Source organism: Chelonia mydas, chromosome 1 (genome assembly GCF_015237465.2).
Source record: "Chelonia mydas isolate rCheMyd1 chromosome 1, rCheMyd1.pri.v2, whole genome shotgun sequence".
Lineage (NCBI taxonomy): Eukaryota > Metazoa > Chordata > Testudines > Cheloniidae > Chelonia > Chelonia mydas.
Window position 1 is genome coordinate 60,061,767 of NC_057849.1, and position 25,890 is coordinate 60,087,656.

At 40.8% G+C, this 25,890-nt stretch overlaps 1 protein-coding gene across 1 annotated transcript in view; it reads left to right on the forward strand.

Moving 5' to 3' along the window:
* The window catches only part of NUFIP1 (nuclear FMR1 interacting protein 1), a 31,018-nt gene extending 5,465 nt beyond the window's left edge, over positions 1-25,553 (forward strand). Inside the window, exons 6-10 of the mRNA XM_007058769.4 lie at positions 13,055-13,147; positions 16,047-16,312; positions 18,040-18,168; positions 19,872-20,113; positions 23,569-25,553. Of these exons, the coding sequence (XP_007058831.3) occupies positions 13,055-13,147; positions 16,047-16,312; positions 18,040-18,168; positions 19,872-20,113; positions 23,569-23,904 (1,066 nt within the window). The 3' untranslated portion in view covers positions 23,905-25,553. The remainder of the gene's footprint in view (positions 1-13,054; positions 13,148-16,046; positions 16,313-18,039; positions 18,169-19,871; positions 20,114-23,568) is intronic.
* Positions 25,554-25,890: the final 337 nt, after the last annotated feature.

Consider the following 25,890-nt stretch of genomic DNA (forward strand, 5'->3'; position numbering starts at 1 on the left):
TCCCACATGGCTCTCCGGTTTCTCCTTCTGGAGACATACTAAGAATTGCCTGCACACTGTCTTAATAGACCTTGGCAGGTTTATTATCAGTTCAGGACTCACCCCTAGTGAATCAAAGGAGGTTTGCCAGATGGAGGAGATCTTCCCTTCTCTGTGGTAGATCTACAAGCTCTACTTGTCAGGATACTGCCTCCAAGCCTCCCTCTCTCACCATGTCTCAGTCATAACAGTAGCAAGGAGGGGGCAGGGGGAGAGGGAGGCCCAGTGACAAGTTTGTCTGACAAAGGGGACTGTGTATCTGTGCTACAAAGGGAGCAATTTTTCTAGGAAAATCTATGGCCTGACAGACTTTGGCAGGTAAGATGATGTGAAGTCATGTTGGCAAGCTTTGAATTTTCTGAAAAGCTAGGGGTAAGGATGTTGGGGTGCGGGGCGGAAGGAGGAGGTAGGGACTCTTGCCAGAGAGTCACAGGATAGCAGGGATTCGGTGCTAGGGAAGCAGGCTGGCCGCAGAGAGGAGCTAAGATGGGTAATAGAGACAGCACTGGAGAATAGAAGTTCTTTACAAAGATGTAGAGTTCTTTTTGAAATAAAACAGTTACAGTGAAGAAGCTTGGTATTAAACTTTCCGAAATAACCTAATGTTGTGACCTGCAGCGTAATGCACTGGTGGGTGATAATTCAGATACGTCTACACAGCATTCTGGAGCAAGCAGGAGTGAGCCTTTCATCCCGGGTTCACAGACTAGCTGCATTGCCCTAGCTGTCTAAAAATAGCTGCATAGACAGCTTTCTGAAGCTCGGACCCTGAAGCCCAACCCACCCCCCAAACCCAGGTTTCAGCACCCAGTTCCAGCCCAAGTTGCAACTTCAAAGCTCTGTCTACACAGCTATTTGTAAAGTGCTAGCACAAGCCCCACTAGCCCAGTGCTAGGAGTCTTGCTCCCGTGGGCTCCAAAATGCTGTGTAGACATACCCTTCAAGTTTGTTGCCTCTTTGAGTGTGAGGAGGTCCAAAATAAGATTATCTTCCTTTGTTTTTTACATAAAGTTAGAAAATTGACATTTGTCCTCCTTAGTGAACTCATCTTGGGAACAATCAATGGAAGATTTCCTGCTCATGTGAAGTATTTAAACCCCACGTTAAGTGGAAGCAGCAACATAACCTTATCTATGGAGCCACTACGGTGCCTCTATAAGGCTTGACTTTGTGCATTAATGACTTTTGTGTGGAAATGTACAAGTGATTTATCTTCAGTGTAGTCTTGATTATAATCCCGATATACATTTGTTGCGAGGAGTGTGAGTTAAGTCTTGCTTCGTAGCTGCCACCCAGAACACTTTGTCACATGCAAACAAAGTACATAGCAGGAAATAGATCAGGGGTGGCCAACCTGTGGCTTCGGAGCCATGTGTGGCTCTTCAGAAGTTAATATGCGGCTCCTTGTATAGGCACCGACTCTGGGGTTGGAGATACAGGCACCAACTTTCTGATGTTTCGGAGGGTGCTCACTGCTCAACCCCTGGCTCTGCCACAGGCCCTGCCCCCACTCTGCCCCTTCCTGTCCCCTCCCCTGAGCCTGCCGTGCCCTCGCTCCCGCCCCTCCCTGAGCCTCCTGCACACGACAAAACAGCTGATCAGGAGGTGCGGGGAGGGAGGGGGAGGTGCTGACTGGCAGGGCTGCCGGTGTGTGCGAGGTGCTGGGAGTGGGGTGGGGGAGCTGATGAGAGGGCTGCTGGCATATTACTGTGGCTCTTTGGCAATGTACACTGGTAAATTCTAGCTCCTTCTCAGGCTCAGGTTGCCCCCCCACCCCTGGGAAATACATGTTTTTGTCTTAAGAGCCCTCTTGTGGTGAAGTGCTAATAGAGTTCTGGGAAAAAAGGAAATCACCACTCCAGAGTAAAATTTTCCCACAATGATTATAGCAATTTTTAGCACAAACTGTGGAAACGTTCTGCTGCATCAACAACACTAGACCATCAATTTTTCTATTACCAGTTCAGTTTTTTTAATATTTTATTTGTCAAAATAACACAATATAATCATGCCAGTTACAATTATTTTGGTACTTTATTTCAAAATATCTGTCAGCAAGTATGTCTGTAGCAATACAGACCAAAAAACAAATTCTGGTAATTTTTTTTTTTTGACAGATTCTTTACGAGGCATATTAATACAGAACTTTGTGTAATTCATTTAAATTATAATACAGAACTGTATTTCCTGCACCTGTCAGAAGCAGTGCAAAGGCTTGGGCGAGTCAGGGGTAACAGAGGAGCTGAGGGAGAGGGAAGGAGCCTAGGAGTGAACCTGGAGGGTGTTGGGTGTGAGGTTTTCGTTGGGAGGCAGGGGAGGATTGTTAATGTGTTGGGGAGGCTCCTGTCCCCTCATCCCCATGGGTATCTGCAGCCCCAGGCTTAGCGCTGTCACCCCACTAGCTCCTGAGCCCATGCTCTAGTCTGTCCCCCCACTAGCCGTTCTGAATCCCAGTCTGTGACCCCCACAGCAGCTCTGTGTGCCCTGCCCTGTCCTAACCTGGCTCAGCAGGCAGGATGCTGTGATGAACTCTTCTCCTGGGGGAATTCTGCAGCACTGGGCATAGAATTGTGTATTTTCCCCACATAAAAAACATTTTGCCTAATTGCTGCAGTTCTTTTGCTCCCCAGAGGCCACTGTAGTGCTAGAACAGCAGGCATGAATGCAGCTGGCTGTTCTCGCGCCACAGCGGCCTCTGGTGGGCAAAGGTGGAACAGCACTACTTGGCAAAATGTGTTTTGTGAGTGATAATGATATTATGCGAGACAGATGAATTCTGCGCATCCACAGATGTGCAGAATTCCCCCAGGAGTAACAGTTAATGGGGAAAAAACAAGCTTAACTTTTGTCTAATAACTTTAATGACTGTTAGCTGCTGTAGGTACCAAAGCTTCCTCTTTATCCTAAAGCAATTCAAAAGGATTTCTTGGCTCACTTCCATGTTACCTGGAATTTGGTGTTATAGCAAACTGGCTTTCTTTTTCAGCAAAGCTTCTAGAACCTTCCCCCCACCCCATTATTAATAAGTGTTGCAGAGTTCATTAAATAGAAATATCTTTAAATGTAACCTATGATATTTGTACCCTTTGACTAATTTTTGTGGCACTAGGATAGCTCCAAATAAAAATCTAGTATTTTAGGATAGTTGAAAATTAATAGTGGGTTTTTCACATGCAACTCCTTTCATCACTTCGATTCAAAAAGTCTCCTTTTGGGGGAATATTTGTGGGCAAATTTCCAACTTGTGCTGATGTCAGTTCTGTTTGCTTGTACAGCAAGACTCCCATTTTGTTTGTAGTTATACTTCATCTTCTGTAACGTTGTCCTTGGGAAGGTCAGATAGCAAAGCACAAGGTGTTAACACCCATGGCAAGAAGTACATTGAAACATTCATTTATGTAATGGGATTTAAGCTGTTCATACATGAAGACATGGCTACTGTTTGGCCTACATTAAAAATGCAGTTTGGTTTTGGTTTTGTTTTGGATTTCATTACAAAATACTTTGTAGCACAGGAGATGCATTTTGTACATCAGACTAAGTACCTCTACATCAGAAATTAAAGACTGTTTAATTTTCAGTAAAAACAGGAAGTTAACTTACAAGGTTCTATCTTGATGGTGACCGAAGCATGACTAACAGAATGCCCAAGTAAATATTTAATGTTTCTGAATAATACAGTAGAATTTTACTCGTCTGCACCTTAGATTTGGTTTTGAAACTGGTCATCCTGAGAACCAACTTTAAGGTCTTTGTACATTGAAGTAGTGACTGCTGAGTTTGTCCTGTTTCGGGAGAAGACTACAGTGGTGTGCTCAATGGGTGATGATCTCCTTAGATCTTCTGTGGTGGGTTTTTTTTTTTTTTTTTTTTTTTTTTTTTTAAGTTATAGCAGTGATATTACTTTATTGTATTCCCTCAGAATGAAGGCTTCTCCTTTCCAACTTCTGACGTTGGAGAAGGAAGTGTAACAGTCTTTCAGAATATAAACCATTTGAGGCAGGAACTGTGTTTGTAGAATGCTAGGCATAATGGGGCCCTTACTAGTTGCCTTATAGGTGCTATTGCAGCATTAATGTTGTTCTTTTTTCTCTTGTGCTTTACCTTTCAAAAAACAAGTTAAAATAGATTTTTAATGAAGTAGTAATTAATAAATTCTGTGAAAGGGATATTAAGCCTCATGTTTTAGAGATTAAGCCAATCTCTTACTATTAGAGATTAGGATGAGATTTAATGTGGTAGTGGGGGGTGTGGGCAGATTCACACCTCTGCCTCCTGCTTAGTGCTTACACTTTTCTTTGAAGCACCTGGTGCTGGCCACTGGAGATGGGATACTGGTCTAGATAGACCTCAGGTTTGATCTTGTATGGCACTTTCTGTGTTTCTAAACAGCCCTCTGTTGGGGTATGCAGGTAAAGCCAAACACCTGTTGCATGGCCCTCGATTTGCATGTCTTAGCTGGCTGCCTAGTCACTGGAAAAGTTCTAGGTTTATGTGCATATAAACATTCTGTACTAGACACTAACAGATGAGGGAAATAGTATGAGCTGGATTGAATTAAGGGCATTGGCAAATTTCTAGGTACCCTGCAAAAACTATTCACTTTTTATAAAGTAAAACTGTATGATTTCCTTGTTGAATCTGAGTCAACTATAAAGGTGTCTACAGTTAATTCTAAGTAAACTTTTACTGGTGAAATCTTTTATACCTGAATTGTGTAAGGACTCAAATTTTTCTGCTCAGTATGTGTGTGCAGATACTCTTAATGTCATATTGCAAATAAGTTACTGCAGAAACTTTGTATAAAATTGCCAGAGAAAAATACTTGGAAATGGGCTCGTTGCTGAGCTATAATGAATAGGAATAATAAGGCTGTGTAACTAGGAACTTGTTCTAAAACATGTCCACTAGGTGGTGTAGTTCTGTGGTTTATTTCAGTGCTTTTGTTGCCGTGTGGGCATCTTATTTATAATTAATAGGTGCAACAAAATGACTACATGCGTGGCTTCTGATACTCTTTTTATAAAATGAGGCTGCTCTGTTATAATACCCTGAAAAACTGTAGCTTTTGTGAAGCAGTAATTGGGCCTCCAGTAAAGTAACAATTTAGAACTGAAGTTGTGCCGATGAGTCACAGTAAACAGTGCATTGTAACGAAAAGGGAGCACCAGAGGGAATCTGAGCTGGTAAGCAGTTTGGGGTTGTGATATTAGAAAAACAATTTTCTTCTTTCTGAAAGTTCCTGTGGTTATTCAGGAGGGATTTTTTTTAAGGTAATCATTTGGTGAGCTCATAAATAGATAACAGTGTGTTCATTTCTGTGCTAAGACTCTAAGGGCTCTTTTTAATTCCTCTTCTGTTGCTGGGTTTTTTCAACTATGAATTGTTACTTTGCAGGATCAGAATATATATCAAAATATATTTATTTTTTATATTCGTTGCTCCATCTTCCAAGAATGTGTGTCCTACTAAAACCTATTAGTGAGTCTGCACCTACACCAAGGATGCAAACCCACCTGTAATAGGAAAATTGATACTCTTCTCTCTTCTTAGCCTGCCCAAACAGAACTTTTTTAATCTAGGAAATGTCACTTTAATTGTGGTGGTGACTATGGACTTTGAACTTGCTGTTCCATTGAAAGTCCTGAGGCTGTTTGGGTACTCTCCGTGCCTGGTAAGCACCTCCTCAGCCTCAGAAACCTAAAGTTAGGCAGGTGTGGTGAGGTGCTTTTTGGGGCCTCTGTGCTCACAGACAATGCAGGCAACCAGTAGAGGGCTCTGATGTCAACTTTGTTGATAAAGCTAGTAAATTTCATTTGTGTATTTCCCTCCAGCATGTGGAAAAGTCTCTTGACTTGTTGTTTTGGCAGTTGTATGCAGGGAGAGAGGCAGGGTAAGAAGAATTATTTACCATGAATATGTTTGCCTTCCTTACTATCTCAGAGTGCATTGTTCTCATCTTGCTTCCTTTATATGGTACTCCTGGGGGAATTCTGTGCCACTGCACATGTGCAGAATTCATATCCCCCTGGAGATTTCTTTGCTTCCCTGCAGAAAATACAGGGGAAACAAAGGGAATTTTTGGGGAGGAGGCCAATGCACCTACTTTAGGGGAGGAAGCGGGGGGGCGGAGCAGAGGAAATGGGGGAAGGGTGGGGGGGAGGAAAGGGGGTGGGATGAGGCAGGGGACAGTGGGGAAAGGAAGGGGGAGGGGATGAGGAGGAGGCAGCGGGGAAGGGAATGGGGAGGGGAAGCAGGAGCCTGGCATGCGGCGTCTCCTTGCAGCAAGTGGGGCTCCCCCGTTAAGCAGGCCCATCAACCCCCCCCTCCCCAGCCCCTTGAGCCTCACCCCCTTGCCCCTGGACCACATCTGGACCCCCACACCACTGAGCCCCATCCTCCCACACCCAGATCCCCCCCGCTGAGCTTCAGCCACCCGCCCGCAGAGTCCCATTGCCTGTTCACCAAGAACCCCCCAATGAGCCCCTCTGCATCCAGATCCCCCCACACTGAGTTGCCTGCACCTAGATTTCCCAACACAGAACCCTTTCACCCCACACCTGGATCTCCCCATACTAAGACCCTCTACACTTGGATCCTGCTGGGCTGAACCTGCCTGCCCACACCTTGTGCGCCTGACACAGAGGAGCAGGCCCCCGGGGTGTTTCTGGGTCAGGCCTGGCCCTTGTGCGGGGTCAGGTGCAGCCTCCGTGCTGAATCCCTGTCCCGGGGGCGAGGGCTGCAGGATGATCTCCCACCTCTGGGCAGCTAGTGGCTTGGGCTCCCCATTGCCATGCTGGAGCCTTCACATTTATTTATTGACAAATAAAATTTGCAGAATTTTAGAATGCTGTGCGCAGAATTTTTATTTGTTTGATTTTTCCCTCAAGAGTAATATGGGAAGTACTCCTTCATAATGAAACCTGTGCATTCCATTGGTCCATAAGGAATCAAACTATCCTTTCCCTAGCCGTCTCTTCTGGGGAAAGATTATGAAGGTTATAGCAAGGCAACTCTGGAGTAATCTGAAATTCTTACATTTCCCTTTCAGTTGGTCTTCAGGCCTAGGTATAGTAGAATGTGCATTAGCTGACCATCTCCTTCTGATCTTGTTTGTTTTCACTTGCTCCACTTTTTCTCCCATCCAGTTTTGTCATGTTTCTAGCTGTTCAGGTTAGGGACTGTCTTCTACATTTCTTTGCGGTGCACACTTGGGTGCTCCATGAATGAGTATGAATGCTGACCAAAAGATTGTTTGTTTGTCTGTGGTCTTTTAGATGAAGTAAACTCTGCTGCTAGAGTGGTCTTGTTTCCTCTGTTGGTGCAACCACACCAGGAAAAAGTGTTTTCTTATCCCGTGTTTGGTAACACATGACTAGTAAAGACGAGGCAGTTAGTATTTTTAATGTGCTAACAGGTTGAGTTACGGGGAGCGTACGGCATGCCACAACTTGCTAACCTGCTAGCAGATGTTAGAATCATAGAAGATTAGGGTTGGAAGAGACCTCAGGAGATCATCTAGTCCAACCCCCTGCTCAAAGCAGGACCAACTGAATCATCCCATCCAGGGCTTTGTCAAGCTGGGCCTTAAAAACCTCTAAGGAAGGAGATTCCAGCACCTCCCTAGGTAACCCATTCCAGTGCTTCACCACCCTCCTAGTGAAATAGTGTTTCCTAATATCCGACCTAGACCACCTCCACTGCAACTTGAGATCATTGCTCAAGATGGCTAAAAAACAAAGATTTTTTTTTTAACATTGATTTTATTTTAATTAAATACAGATTTATTTTAAAAAAAAATCAAAGTATTTAAAATGGTCAAGGCCTACACTAATCTATTAATTTTATTTAAATAATTAAAAAAATACCATTAAGCAGTATGTGTTTGCTGTTAAAGTTTTAAAGAAAGCCAAAGCACTGAACATATGGAAATCACTGGCTAAACAGTACCCAGAGTTCGTTAAAGGGCTAAACCAGATTTTGACAGCAGAAGTCTCTTTTGCAGGTGCGGAGAGAATATTTCTTTAGTTTATTCAACTAGTTCAATTTAATTATTAGTTCTTTCAAAGTTAAGAAAGTAATTGGGAGTTGAAAAAGCAGGGAAGCTTGTTTCCTTTTTCCAGGCTATGAATGAAAATGATGTGTGAGAGGCTGAGATCTGCTAGTTCTGAAATCTTGAAGGACCTGGTGACCAGAAACAATAGTTCAATTCACTAACTACAGTTATTTTGTTTAATAAATCAGTTAATTCTAAATGCAAAACATCTTTTCATTAACTTTTTTCTTATGAATCCAGCACATTTAAGGTAGTTTTATTTAACTAATGGAAAAACAATTTTAAAATGCTATTTTTGTGGGGTTTTTTTCTAATTGGATTTAAATTTACATTCACATACAGCTTGACACAAATTACAAGTAAAAAATTAATCTAGGGAGTAAGAAATGGATCATTCGCCATTTTCTACATAATGTAAAAGGTAAAAATTAAGAATCTGAACAAATGTCTGTAAGCTACATAATTGCTTAAAAAATGTATGTAGGTATGGTGTTTCCTCCTTATTAGTAAAAAGCACCAAATTTAGTGTAAAGGCTATATATAGTTGCAAATCAGTATGTTTTAATTCTTACCAACCAATGAAATTCAGCCCTTCTTTAGGAAAATAGGTAAAATCAATGATTTAAATCAAGGCTTCCTGCTTGCAGATTTATATAATGATTAAAATCAGTGATTTCAATTGCTTTGATTTAAATCAATCTACCAAGACCAATTCTTTCCCAAGTGATAGGGTATTTTAGGCGCTTAGATACTGGAGTTTGCTTTTTGTCCACTGGTTGGGCAGAGCCTGTACCTGACCTTTTAAAAGCCCTTCCTTGTTTTTTGAGTCTCTCTTTGACTGGTTGATTAGTTGGGGAGGAAAATGTCCTTGTCATACTACCCTTTGAAAAAGAGGCAAAAACTGTTCTGTTTTTTGTCTAAATTTTTGGATATATGCCCTGAGAAATGTTAAGTCATAGAATCATAGAATATCAGGGTTGGAAGGGACCTCAGGAGGTCATCTAGTCCAACCCCCTGCTCAAAGCAGGACCAATCCCCAACTAAATCATCCCAGCCAGGGCTTTGTCAAGCCTTACCTTAAAAACCTCAAAGGAAGGAGATTCCACCACCTCCCTAGGTAACACATTCCAGTGCTTCACCACCCTCCTAGTGAAAAAGTTTTTCCTAATATCCAATCTAAACCTCCCTCACTGCAACTTGAGACCATTACTCCTTGTTCTGTCATCTGGTACCACTGAGGGCAGTCTAGATCCATCCTCTTTGGAACCCCCTTTCAGGTAGTTGAAAGCCGATATCAAATCCCCCCTCATTCTTCTCTTCTGCAGTCTATAAATCAAAAACAAGTTCAGCCTGGGAAAAGAGAAGAGATGCCCCCATAGTGCAGATACTCTCTCTGTTTAGAGAAGTGTTTCTCCCCACCCTCCCAACCACCTTTTTCTTGACTTGATAGGACTTATTTTTAGGCATTTATGCATATACAGGAAGCAGTCTTCCTTAACTTGAGCTTCTTTACAAGATTCTTTTTAGATGAAAAATCTGAAGAACTGCCCCAAATTGCGGTGTTGTCAGAAGAGGTTTTTGAACAAATTGATAAATTAAACAGTAATAAGTCACCAGGACCTGAGTGTGTTTACCCAAGAGTTCTGATGGAACTAAGATATGAAATGGCAGCACAACTAAGTGTGATATGTAACCTATCACTTAAATTAGCCTCTGTACCAGCTGACTGATGCATAGCTAAGGTAAGGCCAGGTTTTTGGGGTTTTTTTTTTTTTGTTTGTTTTGCTTAAAATGCTCCATAGGCAATCCTGGCAATTACAGGCCGGTAAGCCTACCTTCAGTATCAGGCAAATTGGGTGAAACTATAGGAAATAACACATTTATCAGACACACAGATGAACACAATATGTTGGTGAAGAGTCAACACGGCTTTTATTGTGGGAAATCATGCTCACCAATTCATTAGAATTTTTTTTGAGAGTGTCAATAAACTTGTGGACAAGGGGTGATCCAATGGATATAGCATACTTGGACTTTTTCTGAAAGTTTTTGACAAGGTTTCACACCAAAGGCTCGTAAGTAAAGTAAGGAGTCATGGGATAAGAGGGAAGGTCCTCTCGTGGATCATTAACTGGTTAAAAGATAGGAAACAAAGGGTAAGAATAAATGGTCAGTTTTCACAGTGAAGAGGGGTAAATAGCGGGGTCCCCCAAGGATCTGTACTGGGACCAGTTCTGTTCAACATATTGTAAATGATCTGGAAAAAGGGGTAAACAGTGAGGTGGCTAAGTTTGCAGACGGTACAAAATTATGCAAGATAGTTAAGTCCAAAGCTGATTGGAAGGAGTTAGAGGGATTTCACAAAACTGTGTGTCAGAGCAACAAAATGGCAGATGAAATTCAGTGTTGATTGGAAAACATAATCCCAACTATACATACAAAATGATGGGGTCTAAATTAGCTGTTACCACTCAAGAGAGATCTTGGAGACATTGTGGTTAGTTCTCTGAAAACATCTCCTCAATGTGCAGTAGCAGTCAAAAAAGCTAACAATGTTAGGAACCATCAGGAAAGGGATAGAAAATAAGACCGAAAATATCATAATGCCACTATATAAATCCATGGTATGCTCACACTTCGAATACTGAATGCAGTTCTGGTCTACTCATCTCAAAAAACAATATAGTAGAATTGGGAAAAATACAAAGAAGGGCAACAAAAATTATGAGGGGTATGGAACAGCTTTCATATGAGGAGAGATTGAAAAGAGTGGGACTGTTCAGCTGCTAAAACAGACGAGGGGGGGGGGAATATAATAGAGGTCTATAAAATCATGAGTGGTGTGGAGAAAGTGAATAGGAAAGTGTTATTTATTCCATCACATAACACAAGAACCAGACATTACCCAGTGAAATGAATAGGCAGCAGGTTTAAAACCAACAAAAGGAACTTTTTCTTCACCCAATGCACAGTCAACCTGTGGAATTTGTTGCTGGGGATGCTGTAAAGGACAAAAGTATAACTGGGTTCAAAAAAGAATTAGGTAAATTCACAGATGATAGGTCTGTCAGTGACTGTTAGTCAAGATGGTCAGGGACACAACCCCATGCTTCTGCTAGAAGCTGTGACTGGATGATAGGGGATGGATTACTCAATAAATTGTCCTGTTCTGTTCACTCCCTCTGAAGCATCTGGCACCAGCCACTTTTGGAAGACATGATGTTGGGCTAGATGGACCATTGGTTTGACTCAGTATGGCCATTCTCATGTTCTTAAGATCTCTGCCAGAAAAACAAAAAGATTCGTTTTTCTGTAGTGTGGGTACTTTGTGGACAAGCCTGGGCACTGAAGTTCTCAGAATTTGTACAGCATGTGCAAAAGTTTAAGCTTTCCCAGAAATGTGCCCCACCCCTGACCTGGAAGGACTGTCTCCATAAGTGTGTAGTTATCTATGCTTTTTCATTTCTTGATCTCTCTGCCAACAAAGAAGCTAATTGTGACTGTAGTTTTTGAAATGTGGGCACCTTCCACTGGGGTCTGGATTAATGTTGCCTACTCTGCATATAGGCTACTGAATAGGCGCCATATTGTGACTTCTGGTGACTAGCAATCTAGGCTGCACTTGAACTGGTGACCTGAAGGTAACAGGTTTTAGAGTGGTAAGCCATGTTAGTCTGTTTTGAAGGTAACAGGCTTCATATCCTATTACCAATCAATACTTTTAAAGATTTTTTTTTTTTTTAAATCCTCTCTTCATAATAAATGGCACAGTGAATGTGTTTTGAATGGCTCATCAATCTAGCAATGGTATAACAAGGTCCAATGGCTGGAAGTTGAAGCTAGACAAATTCAGACTGACAATAAGGTGTACGTAAGTGAGGGTAATTAACATTGGAACAAGTTACCAAAGGTTTTGGTGGATTCTCCATCACTGGAAACTTTTAAATCAAGATTCGATGCTTCTATAAAGAAATTTTCTAGTTCAAGGCGGGACTATTTGCGGGAGTTCTCTGGCCTGTGTTATAGAGGAAATTAGACTAGATGATCACAGTGGTCCCTTTTGGCCTCGGAATCTCTATGAAAACATGAATCTAAGCATGATTGGTGAAAACCTCCTAATACCAGAGTTCCTGTTCAAGGCAGCATTTTCAGAAACCAATTCTGCTTTTTCCATCCTTGTCCTTCAGCTTGTCTTGCATCAGTGTGACTTTTTAGCACTTAACTTCTGCTGATATATCATAAAAGGAAGCTGAGTGTGACGAGACTAAATATTTAGGTCTGAAGACTGTTTGTTTTTGATAAAATATATATATATATATATATATATATATATGTATAGCTGTTCTAGGCTTCTCACTCTTCCATCTTAATAGACTTTATAAAATGTTAATGACCTGAATTACTCTCCTAAAGAACAGAATAGAATTAGATGATTATGTGTAGCCTTTTGCTGTCTCAAAGTGCTTTACAGAGCAATGACAGCTAGATACTGAAAGTGTCATGGCTGAATATGCATCCAGAGACTCTTTTGGTGATACAGTTTTGTGGGTTTTTTATCTCAAAACCCAGTGTCAATGAGACTGATAAGCGGAAACTCAGTCTCATCCTCCATGTGAAAATCTTGCTAAACATATATTGTGCCTTTTAAGACAGTTAAAACTAGATTGCACGAAGCACTTAAAATAAAAAATTGTAGGGCAGAATCCTATTCTGTCATAGAGAGTGTGTGTGTGTAAAAAGCTCTGCACTTCAAGGTCCATCTGCACCCACATATATAGGGGTAGAGGTATATGTATTTTTCTTAACCAATCCCTGCTTCAGGAGGAAACAATTTGATTTTAATATTTCATTTTTTGTTTGTGCAACTAAATCTTTCCTGTGCTGTTCATAATACAAATGTGGGTTAGACCAGGGGTGTGTAAAACATTTTTAAAACAAACATATATTTATTTGCTCTAGAAACTTTCCTACGTTGGCCAACATTGAAAAGAAGAAAGCATTACTGAAAGAAAAAGAGGAGAGAGGAGAAGTGCTGACAACTACACAGTTTGGGTAAGCTTTCTCTGACGATTTTGTTCACTCTAGTAGTTGGTCCAAAAATACTATCTTTGATTCTTTTTACCTTTTGTGCAAATACTTGTAACTTTCACTGTACATGTATATAAACTGAGTGCACTTGTATCCTTCATGTAACCCACCAACATGTTACCAATTTAATACGTTGTTCACAGTATTCCATAGTGGACTGTAGTGAGTCTGATCCAGTTGAAACAATACGTTTACAACTTTTGATGTGTTTGCAGAGTTCCACTCTCTGGCTTGTTTAAGAAAACCAAGTTGCAGAATAGCCATTAGGCTAAAGTAATAGACGCCGAGTCTTTGAAAGAGAAGTTACATTGTGTGACTTTGCCCCTACCTGAATCTGACTTGTCTAATGCACTCTCTCCCTGCTTCCCCTTGCAAGAGAGAGAGGGGAAAAAAAAAAAAAAAGTGACTTGGTTTATGATTATAGATTGTATTTCTCTCTCCTCCTCTCCCCTCCCCCCTCGCCTTCATTTTTTCAAATGGTGGGGTCAGAGTAATAATAACAAACTTAAGAAGGAATGATCTATCTGAGTTTCTAAGCTATCTAATTATCACTGTAAACTGGTTTGGTAGCTGAAAGTACCTTCAATACTCTTATTTTCATCTCTTCCACCTTGCCTCATCTTGATTTCTCCTCTGGGGCTCTTCTTTGTTCCTCTTGGATTTTATTTGTTCACTCCCCTCATGTACTCTGATCTGTTTTTCCCCCCTCCATACCTCCACATGTGTGGCCTCTGCTCTTTTCCTCCACACCTTTTTGCATACTGTTTGCCTCATGTCGAGCTTCATCAGTGGCTTTGCTTGAATACTGCTATAGGGAGGGGTTTTTTAAAGGCATTATAATCTCCCAAACTTCCAGGGTCTGGCTTAGTGGACAGAGGATCTGAGTGGGGGCAGCAAGAATGTTCCCAGCTTGTTATGTCAGACTCCTTCCTGCCTCTTTGTGGACCTTTCTTTTTGCTGTGGGAAAGTGGGCTTGGGCCTTGAAGTTGTCTACAGTAAAAATTCTTGCACCAGTGTTACTACATTGATTTGGTTATGCCTGTGCAAATCCCTCATATAGATGGGCTGCACAAATGCAAAGTGGACTTATACCAATGTAACCTAATTTTGGTAATGTCCACCGTTGCAAATATTCTTAATGTAGACGAAGCTTCAGAAGCCAATCCTGTCACTTATATCTCTCCTAGCATCTCAGATACATCTCAGATTGCCTTTACTCATCTCTTCTGGCCCATAGCAAAGCCCTCTGCTCTTAAAGAAATAAGATGGGATTCTCCTTGCAGGTGTGGGGAGGAGTGTGCAATTGCAGGGGCACTTCAACAAGTGCTTGATTCTTAGTACTAGTTGTGAATTTAAAGCACTGAATGCATGAAAACAGACATTAAGCGACTCTCCTACTTGGTTAGTAACTGAAGTTAAAAGTGAGTCTGGCTTGTCAAAGTAACAAAATCAATGGTATTTAATAATTTTTGTTTTACCGCATGTGGCTTCACTAGTGAGTTGTGACTCAGCAGCAGCCCTTAGGTATCACTCAGCAATTATACTTAAATCTCCTACTTCTCCTGGTCAGAAGAGTGATCAGAAAAATGACCGAAACTGTGTCCTGTTTGTTCTCAGTAAGTGATCTCTATAACCCTGGGTTTCTTAAAAAGCCTCTTTCCTAACTGTTAGCCCTATAAACTCAATCTGTTGTCCAAAAAGCTGTAATTTCTGGTATGAATGTCAACAATAGCAATCTGGAACTGGTGCTTAATCTTGCAAATTTACTGATGTGTGAGACAGAGGAGGATTCAGCTTGCTCTCTGGAAGCTTTCCTATTGAGGCAAATAGCTAAGTAAGATTTTTCAAAAGCATTTGATACTTTTATACCACCCTTGAATTCTGGCCCCCTGAAGTGCTTTACAAATGTTAATTCTCAACATCCCTATGGAGTAGATTAGAGATGACCACTTCACCTGTCATTTCAATGTAGCTACCTGCAGGGTGGAATGTAGCAGCTGGTTAATACTGCACAGTTATGCTGTAGTTTTGAACAGGAACTGAAGAATGCATTTGCTAATAGAACCAGCAGATGAGGGCAGAATGCAGTTTCCAAATTGGAATTTGACTGGGACATCCAATTCTGGTTCTTGAGAAGTACCTTGGGTTTTTAGTGACCACAAGTGGTCAGGACCTTGGTTTTATGTCTTGGTCAAAAGACAGCACCTCCAGCATCACAGCCTCCCTTAACCTGTGAAACATTGGTTAAGTATTGCTATTTATGTTAGAGGAGTGCCTAGACACTCCAACTGAGTTCATGGCCCTATTCTGCTAGGCACTGTACAAACATGCAGTAAGAGACAGTTCCTGCCCCAATGAGTTTACAGTCTAAATAAAAGCAAAATGTGGGAGAAAGAGTTCTCCATACCTTGTCCCACCCCCATGGGGGTGGGTGGGTGTGTGTGTGTGTGTGTTTCTCCATTTCTCTGTCTCGCTTTCTTTGTCGTCTTCCCTCCCCTCCCCCCATGTTTGTGTCCAGCATAGCTTCGTCTGCCTTCTGTCATGTCTCAGTTCACTGTGCCAATAGCCAAATGAGACTTACTAGCCCCAAATAAAGCACTTGTAGATAGGTGTTCTGGTAAACTGCATTTGGCTACTAATATGCTGAAACTGGCGGATTAAAGTATTGAAGCAGGGCAGAGCAATGTAAGATGGGAGAGCTGAAAAATGTTGTATTGAAGGATAAATATTCCTCTAATCTCTTGGCTGCTATAGGACACAGGGTTTTTAAAATTTGTTTGGGGGGGGGGGGGTTACCTTGATTAGTTTCATTTACTTTGTGTGGTGTTATTTGTGTAAGAATTTTACATTTTCTTTCCTCTAGCAAAATGAAGGGAATGTGGAAAGCTCCACAAGGTGAAGAGACTTCTGGGTGGCAAGGAAGACAGAAGAAGAAGCAGAAGCGTCAGTTCTGGAAGAAGTTTAGGAAAGGTGATGGAGATGATGCATCTCTGCTGAAAGCTCAAAATGCAGCTAGTGGACCAGAAAATCGTACATTTGTTAAGGAACCTGGAAAACAATCTGTTTCTGATGCACAGACCTGTATGAAGGATGTGGATCCACTTGGCATTCTGGCAAATAGTGATGCTGGTAAGATGAGGGAAGGAGGTTGGAGAAATATTTTACTTTAGGGGGAATTAATGTTACGTAGGTAACAGCTTTTTAGGAGAGCTGGCGACTTGAAAAGAACTTGTCTTTTCAAAGAATTTACACTTGGTTTGGAAGATGCCATTGATAAGTGCTCTGTCATACTTGACAACTCTTCTATCTGCCACTTAAAACATTATTAGGACTTTCTTGCACTACAGCCAAAGCAATTCAAAGGTTAGTAGGTCATAGATTTGTTGCTGCCAGCTTCACTGAAGAGCCTTGTACCCAGGTTTTCATTAGAACTTCCTTTTGAATGGAAATTCCTGCTAAGAACATAAAATGTCGATAGAAGAATCCTGAAACTTTGTACTCCTGGTCAGTGATTTGGAAACCCTGGCAAGGAGAGGTTTGTGTACAGTATTACGTGTTTTACAATAAATAGATTCAAGGGGTAGTGTTAACTTAAATTTGGTCCAGAATTAACTGTTGTAAAAACAAACTTTGATTTAAAAACAAAGGAATAGAAAGGTTTCCACACAAAAATATTGCTTTTAAAAAAAATGAAAGTCCTTTTATGTTTGAAACCAAATTCTGCTGTTCCGAGAATCTAAAAGTGAAACTGACTTCATTGTCTTAAGGTGAGTGAAATGTAAAAAGTAAAACAAAAATAGTGACAAACTATTTTTTTTGTAAATTTTCATGTTTAATAATCTAATGTGGGGTTAATGCATAGGCAATACAATTTTTACAAAATCCTGATTTCAGGTAGTGTTTCTTTAATTCTTGTAATTGAACCAGGCTTCCACAAAAAGTTTCAACAGAGACCTTTCTAATAATGTTACCAATAGGGTTTTGCATGTTTTTTCCCCAAAAATTTCCATGTAGGTTTCATGCAAAAGAACTGACTTGTATTAGCCTTCTGGTTAAATGCCCACATTTGAGTATATCTGTGATGCCTCCAAAGGAAATGGTGTGTCATGGTACATGTAGCTTTGCATCCTATTAAATTTATCTGTGATTTGAATTGTTTACTTGGGGATGCTTTTAGTAGATTTTTCCCTTTTGCCCACTAGCAGCTATTCATAAGTTGTTGGTCCACTTATCCTGTATCTTAGGTCCTTGGCATTCTGTGTTATCGTGAACAATTTGGATTATAAACTCTTTATTCACTAAAGCACCATGCATACAGATGGTGCTAAATACATATTTTTAAGTATTCAAATTCTCCGAGATTTCATTGCCATAGCCTTATAAGCTTGATTTGAATGTCCCTTAGAGTGATTTCACAATCTCAAAATTTCTTCCCCTTGGAAATTCTAATCTTAAATGTAAATAACTCTTCCCCCTGTAAAAGATTAATCTCTGCACATATTTATCACCCAGCTACATCCAGGAAATCTTAAACAAGTTTCTCCCTCTCTATTTTCAATTAATAGCAAAGCCTGTAATTAAATTCACTATATGAAGATGGAGCCAAAAGCCCAAGTCTTTGTTCAGAGAAATCAAACTGTTTTTTCCGTTACAGTCTTTGTCAGGGCTATAAATTGGTGTTTAGACAACTCCTGCCCCTGAATGTTAATGGAAAGAAAGTAGCATGCATTTTATCAAGCAATGGTGTTGAATAACCTTGTCCAGTATCAGATGCATATTCTCCAGGAGAAGATCTAGTGACAAAGCTGGCTGTCAACATCTAGGAGCATTGAAAGGTCTTGGTACTCTCTTTGCAGAGTCAGACAAGGATGGAGCAACTGCAGAGGATGCAAAGTTGGGAGTGACTGTCATTCCGAAGCAGGTAACCTCTGCCCTGAGTTCACTGGTGGCCAACTATGGCAGCACATCCGAGAGCGAGCCAGAGGGTGAGTTGGGGCCTAACAAGCTTTTTTCGCCCTCTCTCTTTTGAACAGCGAAAGCATTCAAAGTTTACCAGAAAAGACATTTTTGTCTCTGTATAAAGATCAATCTGAGAAGGAAGGTGGCATACAGTGCGGGCACCTTGCCCTCTCCTGCCTTTCTGTCCCCCTCCTGCCATCTCTCTTCCCCTAGTCTTGTCCTCATTTATGAATATGTAAATTTGCAGTTTTTTATATTCAGAGACTTACATTCTTAGATCTAACCAAAGACACAAACACAACAATAACTGGCTCTACTTCCAGGGTATTCATGAGCAGGAAAACATCCTGGTTCCTGCACCTCTGGTTGCTGGTGGAGTAATTGAGAGCGGCCTTGGATCTGCCACTGTAGCTTGTTAGGCAGTGAGGGAATACGTGTGTTAAAGGTCGAATGTTTTGTATCTCGAGGGGCAAGGTTTTCTGCTGTTTTGCTTGCAGCGCTGTCTGCTTTCAGTGTACTTCATACGAACACAGACACAAATGGAGGATGAAAAAGGTAACATGGGATGAATGGAAGGATGGGAAAACCCAGCAGGCTACTCTAAGAGCAACTGTTACTCCCTGGGGGAGAGACAACTCATTATTTATATGCAGTAGCAGCCACATTGTACCATTTGTATACCAAGGATTCACCAAGTGAGAACATTAGAATTGCCTAAAAGATCAGACCTCTGATTTATCTAGTTCATAGCCTGTCTATTAATGATCATTCTTTTTTTATACTACATTCCAGAGTTTCCTCAAAGGGCGGCAGGTTCACAGTGTTGTTTTTCTTGTTTTGTTTCCCTCCTCTCCCCCCCCATGTTACGTGTCCTGTCCTACCACCTTATTCTGAGATAAAGGTGGAGATAAATTCTCTTTTTGGATAGGATGTAGAACTTTTGGAGAAATGTATGTGAGGGGAAAAAACAGTCTTAAAATCCTTACCCTAAAATTGTGTTTGGTGAAGAGGGCCAGGAAGGTGCTGTCACTCACTCTCTGAGCTAATACCCAAGTACTAATATCTAGTACTTTCCACATAAGGGTGCTACCACTAGAGATTCTTGTAGTGCTTGGAGATTGAGTGCACATTCTGATTTAAGGCATAGCTCATTCCTTCCATGGTCCCCATTACAGTAATACCTGAGCACTTCATAATCTTTAACGTAGTTTTCCTCATCTCACCCTGGCGAGGGAGTAAGTGCTATTACCACCCATTTTACATACCGGGAACTGAGACGTAGAGACTGAGTGACTTGCCCAAGGTCATAGAGGGAGTCTGTGGCAGAGCAGGGAACTGAATTTGGATCTTGCAAGTCACAGGTTAGCACCTAACCATGGCGCCATCCTTATTGTCCATGTATTTCACTGCAAACTGGGTTATAAAATGGAAGCAGTGTGCTCTAATGTATAGAGCATGGGACTGATTGCAAGACAGAGACCTGAGTTTTGATCCAGACTCTCTCTGCTGGCTCTCTGATATTGGGCAAGTCACTTAACTTCTGTGTGCTTGTTTTCTCTTACGGGAATTGTGATAAGATTCCCTCCTCTGTAGAACTCTATGATCATTAAAACAGGGCATGCTAGTACCAGTAGTAGTAAATAGCTGAGCTGTCGGTATTGAGATCTGTGATCGTTATTGAGACCTTTAGGACTTTGAGAGCTCACAGTTTTGTTCTTTCTTTTTTTAGAAGTTCCTGCCAAGATTGTAGCAAAAGCTCTTAAGGAAAATCAGACTATCCTCCGAAATATCCCTCAGGCTTCAAATATCCCTCAAAGTCCAAATAGTATAAACCGCAAGGAACGTGCAGAATTTACAAGTTTAACATTGGCGAGCTCAAATACAAACACAGGGCACTGCAGAGGTTCTGACAGACGGAGGAAGAAGTCGCTCCCTGTACTGCCCAAACGTCGTCCAACACTGCTGGAAATGGTAAAGGACCTCTGTCTCTTAAATAATGGCTGCCTGCCACACAAGGGTCTTACTTTAACTATACATGAGTCATATTACAGTATAAATCTGTCTATATTAGCAGCAGCTCTTTTAAGGTAGTGGCTGGATGAACATGCAGTTCAGCAAAAATGTTGCACAAATATGTAAACAGATTACTGCATGGTACTGTTCAGATTGTAGCTTGCTTTGGTGAGCCAGAATTGAAAACTTAGTCACATAGTTAAGAAGCTACATTGAGGGCAAAAAAGATATTTTCTTTTTCCTCTAAACAAGATGCACATTATGAATCCTGTTTGCTTTTATGTGGTCCAGTCGTTATTCTGATCCCATTCTTCTCCCCTCCCTCTACCCCTCTTAAAGTGAGGCCCTACATTGAGTGATGTGGTGATCACCAGGCTTCTGGGTGACACAGGCTGGATGGTGGCCTTGTGCCCCATCAACACACATCTCTAATCAGCTAGAATGGTTGTCAGGGAACATCAGGCATCCTATCCAACCCTCTTCTCTCCTTCTTCCCCATTTGGACATTAGGAAAACCTTCCTAACTGTTAGGGTGGTTAAGCACTGGAATAAATTGCCTAGGAAGGTTGTGGAATCTCCATCAATGGAGATTTTTAAGAGCAGGTTAGACAAAAACCTGTCAGGGATGGTCTAGATAATACCTAGTCCAGCTGTGAGTGCAGGGAACTGGACTAGATGACCTCTCGAGGTCCCTTCCAGTCCTATGATTCTATGGTTCCCTCCTGCATACACAGACCTCTTCTATGTAGAAATATAATTTTCAGTGATTCACAAACAGTGATTCAGTGATATATCACTGGTGTTCTGAAGATTTAGGTGAAGCCTCCTTGACCAAAGCAGTCAGTCTTCATGTTATGACTTTTCTTTCTAGCTGAGGACGAGTCAGGGGTATGCAGAGGCTATTCTGATCAGCTAAACTTCAGCAATAAAATAAATAAATGAATCTTTCATCCAGCACAGTTGCTCTTTACATTTCTCTGGCAGATTCAGCTGTGATCAAACGGTCATTTCATAGGTTTCAGAGTAGCAGCCGTGTTAGTCTGTATTTGCAAAAAGAAAAGGAGTACTTGTGGCACCTTAGAGACTAACCAATTTATTTGAGCATAAGCTTTCGTGAGCTACAGCTCACTTCATCGGATGCAGTCATATGCATCCGATGAAGTGAGCTGTAGCTCACGAAAGCTTATGCTCAAATAAATTGGTTAGTCTCTAAGCAAAGTACTTCTTTTCTTTTTGTGTCATTTCATAGAGTTTAAGACCAGGCGGGACCATTCAATCATCTAGTCTGTCCTCACGGGTATTACAGGTACTAAATCGTTGTGTGCCAGAGGCAGAGAAAAATAGGAGAGACTGAGGTGCCACTAATACCCAAGGCCTCTCTGCAATGGCAGGGAATTGATTAGGTGAGATAGGATCATCTGGACATAACAGGCGATCATTGCCCCATGCTGCAGAGAAAGGTTGGAAAAAAAACAACCCTGGTTCCTTTCAAGCAATACTGAAATTGGAGGTGTGGCAATGCTGAGGATGGAACCAATCTATAAAGCGCCTTGGGGATCAGAACAGCAAGAACTGTGCCTAAAAAAGGACTGGCTACTAATGTCAAGTTCTGTAGCCAGAGAGAAGGAATAAACTGCATAGATATAATATGTGGGCTGAGGATCTTAGCTGGATGGAACAGATGTTTAATTGTAAAGCATATTTATTTTTGTCTTCTCACTTTCATATTGTCCTAACATTACTTGTTCATACATTAATCACTGTGGTTGTAGCAAGAAAAATGTAGATTGGAGTAGGTGTTTGTGATGGGAGGTATCCAGAAGAGGATTGCCACTGTAGGAAGTGGTCTGTGGCGTGAAAATTCTGAGAAACCAAGTCAGAAAGTCTCTAGAAAACCTGTCCACCCCCCTCCCTCCCAAGGGATTTGCTTATTGAAAGAATGTGCTGTGTGTGAAATGATGTGGTTTTTTAAAAGCAGATCTTGTAGTGGTGCTGCAGAGCTTTCTGTTGGCATTCAATAAATCGGCTTCAGTACTCCGAGGATGTTTATCATAGTCCCACATATGACAATGTATGTTTAGATGCATCTGTAGCATACAGACTGACTGAGAATAGCAAAAGCCATACGTTACATTTCTTCCAATATCGGTCAATATATACAGCAGGATAAAAAGGTGTTGTGCATCTAGTTGCTCATATGGTTTAAATATAATGTGACAGATGGCTAGTTAACAAACTTTATTAAAGGACGATTGTGTGTCCCATCTGCTTCTTCCTGCCACCACTCGGGAATTCTGCAGTTACCCCAGCTACAGCAACAAGAATGTTATTACATTGTTCTCACCCTGTGTGTGTGTCTGTGTGCGTGTGCGTGTAATGATTACAATCAGCTCCACTAGCTGAACTGCCTTCAATCATACCAAAAATTTTATGTATAGGTAAATATCAAAAAGTGTAACTAGTTCATTTTATGGACTAACTGCCTGCAAGTCTTTTAAAAAGCTATCCTGGATAGCAAACACCCTTTTAACCGGCTAAATAGACATCTTTGTTGGAAATAAATTTATAGCACAAAATTGCTTCCCATCAAATCTTACATGCCAAGTTCAGCTGAGTGCAACTTTTTACAGTAGTTCTCTTGTAAATGATCAGATAGTCACAGATTTAACCCCCTGCTTTATAGTCACATCTTACTCAGCAGTCCATTTACTCCTAGCGTTCACAACCCCAAAAATGTCCTACAGTCTTCCAACTGTTGTATAAATACTCGTTTAACTTTCTCTAAGCATCAGTAGGAGTTCAAAGAAAATAATGCCTTCAGCAGTCTAGTGAAGAAATGTTGTTAATTTTTTCATGGGGGGAAAAAAAAATACATGGCATTTGGATGTATTAACTAATTTTTCTGCCAGGTAGGTAAACTGGGAATGACAGCTTATTCAAAAGGATTTTGTCAAATTCAACCAGCTCTAATGCAGTGATAAAACTCTAGCCCTGTGATTCAGCAAAGTGCTAAAGCATGTGAGTTATCCAATTTGAAGTCAGTGGGAATAAAGGTGCCTTACTGAATCAGGGTCATAAGGTTTGCATACTGATTAAAACTTCCAAAACACTGTATCACTGTTACAAGCCTTGCAGTATCTCTGGAAAGCAATCCCATTTTACAGATAAGTCTCTGACTTTGCCAATGCCCCACAGTAAATCAGCGGTAACTCTGAAATTGGCTCCAAGTCCTGAATTCAACCGAACAGGATAGTTTCTCCTGCCTCTTTGCTTCCAGGTATTGCTTGCAAACCTTTTATATACATTTGCAAACACATCTAAATTAACTAACTGTGCCACCATACCTGTTTAGTTTGCATCTGTTACTGATTCGGGAGACAGAAGCCTGCGTCACTTTCTCTTTTTCATTCCAGTTATTAGCCCAGGACATAAGACACGAAAGGAATGTGATTCTGCAGTGTGTTCGATACGTCACCCGAAATGACATGTTTGGACTTCACTTAAAGACAGAACCAGTCGCTGAACCTGACAGTGGACAGGCTTCTAGAGCTGCAGCGGAGTTTTTGACGGACAGACCTGATGGATCTAATGTTTCTTATAGCTCTGACCGTCAATTAGCAGAAGGAGAACAAGATGCATTATTTATAGCTCAAAGTGAAAAAGCAGCTATCGGTCAGGCATCACAGATGATTCACTATATAGATGAGGAGACATGGGAAACCCCAGCAAGTCGATGTGAAGAAAACTGACGTTTGTTACGGTATGCCTGTGTCATGGAGGGTGGACCAAAGGCTCAACTTTTGTACTTCACTGAAATATTTTTTGAAAGACAGTAGAATAGAAAAAAAAAATCCTATCTTTTGTATTTTAAGAACCATTAAAACCACTTTTCTGAACACTCTGCCAGAAGTGACCCTTTCCTTGTGGAAACTGCATCCATTTCAGGTGGCTCTTTGCCTTCTACTTGAAAAGCTCAGTAGTGGAGCATAGTTACAACTTTCTTCAGTAGCAATCTTTGTTTGCCCCCTGGGTTTGACTTGAGGACTCTTCATTACAGAATATGCCAGTGTTTTAAAACCATAATCCGAGCAAAATTATGCTGTTGATAATGGTGCTCTCGAACATGCTCAGACAACCAGTTGTCACCGGAGGCCCTGAATGTTTTGAAATAAATTTTTAATATATCTCTCAGCTGTTGTTGGTTTAAAATATAAAATTTACAAAACAGTTGGTTTGGCTCTAAAACTTTCACACTGAAATCTACCACTAGTACAATAAATCAGTTGAGCAGAGAGAATGGAAGCACAGTTAAGGTGGTGGCAGCTTTAGATGGGAAGTTAAGTAGAGAGTAGAAAATTGCTTGAAATCATTCTTTAAGTGACAAACCAATAGCTACTGCTACCTTTTATCCATCCTTTAATAACTGCCAGTAACATTAGACATAGCTTCACCTCAAGCCTTAACTGCTGTAGCTGGTCATCCTTATTGCTTGTAGGAATGAGTGCTGTATTTTACTCTGTATTTAAATTATAATTTTGGAGTAAAGGAAGCTTCCTAGGATGAGTTTCTCTTTATCTCCCCTAGTTAATATAAAATTAAGACTATTATCTGGCATTCTATAACCTGTTTTTTTCTGATTCATTTTTAAAATGCCAGTGACACATCCCGTGGATTTCTTTGGAATTGTGCTATTAATGTCACTCATACAAAATGTTCATTCCTCTCTGTGGTGCCTGAAGTTATAAATCTCATACAAGCTTTTATGAGCTTTAAAGTTGCATTAGTTGAGGATTTAAAAATAAGTTCGCCACTTTTTTGGTTAAATTGTGTGTACATTTGTCAGGTGCCTTCTTGTGAAGTTCAGCTGTCAGTTTGTCTCGCTCCTAGTGGAAATATGATATGACAGTGACTTAGTCCATTCAACTGCTTAAAAATAGTTCCCCACATTCTGTATTTTAGCCACAATTCTTACATATTGTAGGCTCAGTTTCTAAATTAAATTGCCTTCTCAGGAAATGCATTGATCTTTCTTTGCTTTACTCATTCTGGTACAAGTGCACCCCTCCATCTAACCTGCAGAATGCTAAGGACTGTAGGTTTTTTTTGTATTATCCAATAGCTGTATGTATTAAGTTCTCTTGTTCAGTTTTTAAAACACTTGTCAGTTTTGTGGAAATAAATCTTGTTCATGGAGTACAGGAGGCTGGGAATAGCTGAAAAATTCCATTTTTACTGCTCTACTATATATAGCTACACTGTATACTATGTTTGTAACATACTGTGTACATTTATGGAATTATATAAATATTGGCACCCATGTAAGAGGGTGGTGAGTCCTAGGAATGTGTATATGTAATAGATTATTAAATACAGCAATCATAAACTTGTTATATTTGTACTTGCAAGCCAGATGACTCATCCTTCCCATGGTGGTCCCACATACCATCACTTCATTTTATTACCTTGAGTGTGGCTCTTACACAGTTTACTGCAGTGAAAAACAGCGAAAATTTAGCTAAGGAGATTGGAACTTTTACAGAATTTGGTTTCTGGATACACTTGTATTCAGACAGGGTATGTGTGTGGGGAGGGGTGTCAAATCAGCAGTTGCATTGTTATACCAATAAAATAAAAACCAGCAGGATCTTATTGTGAATACAGAGAATCATAGTAAGCAGTTAATTATAGCTATAACATTCCATTCAATCTCATATTTATTCACACACACAAGTTCT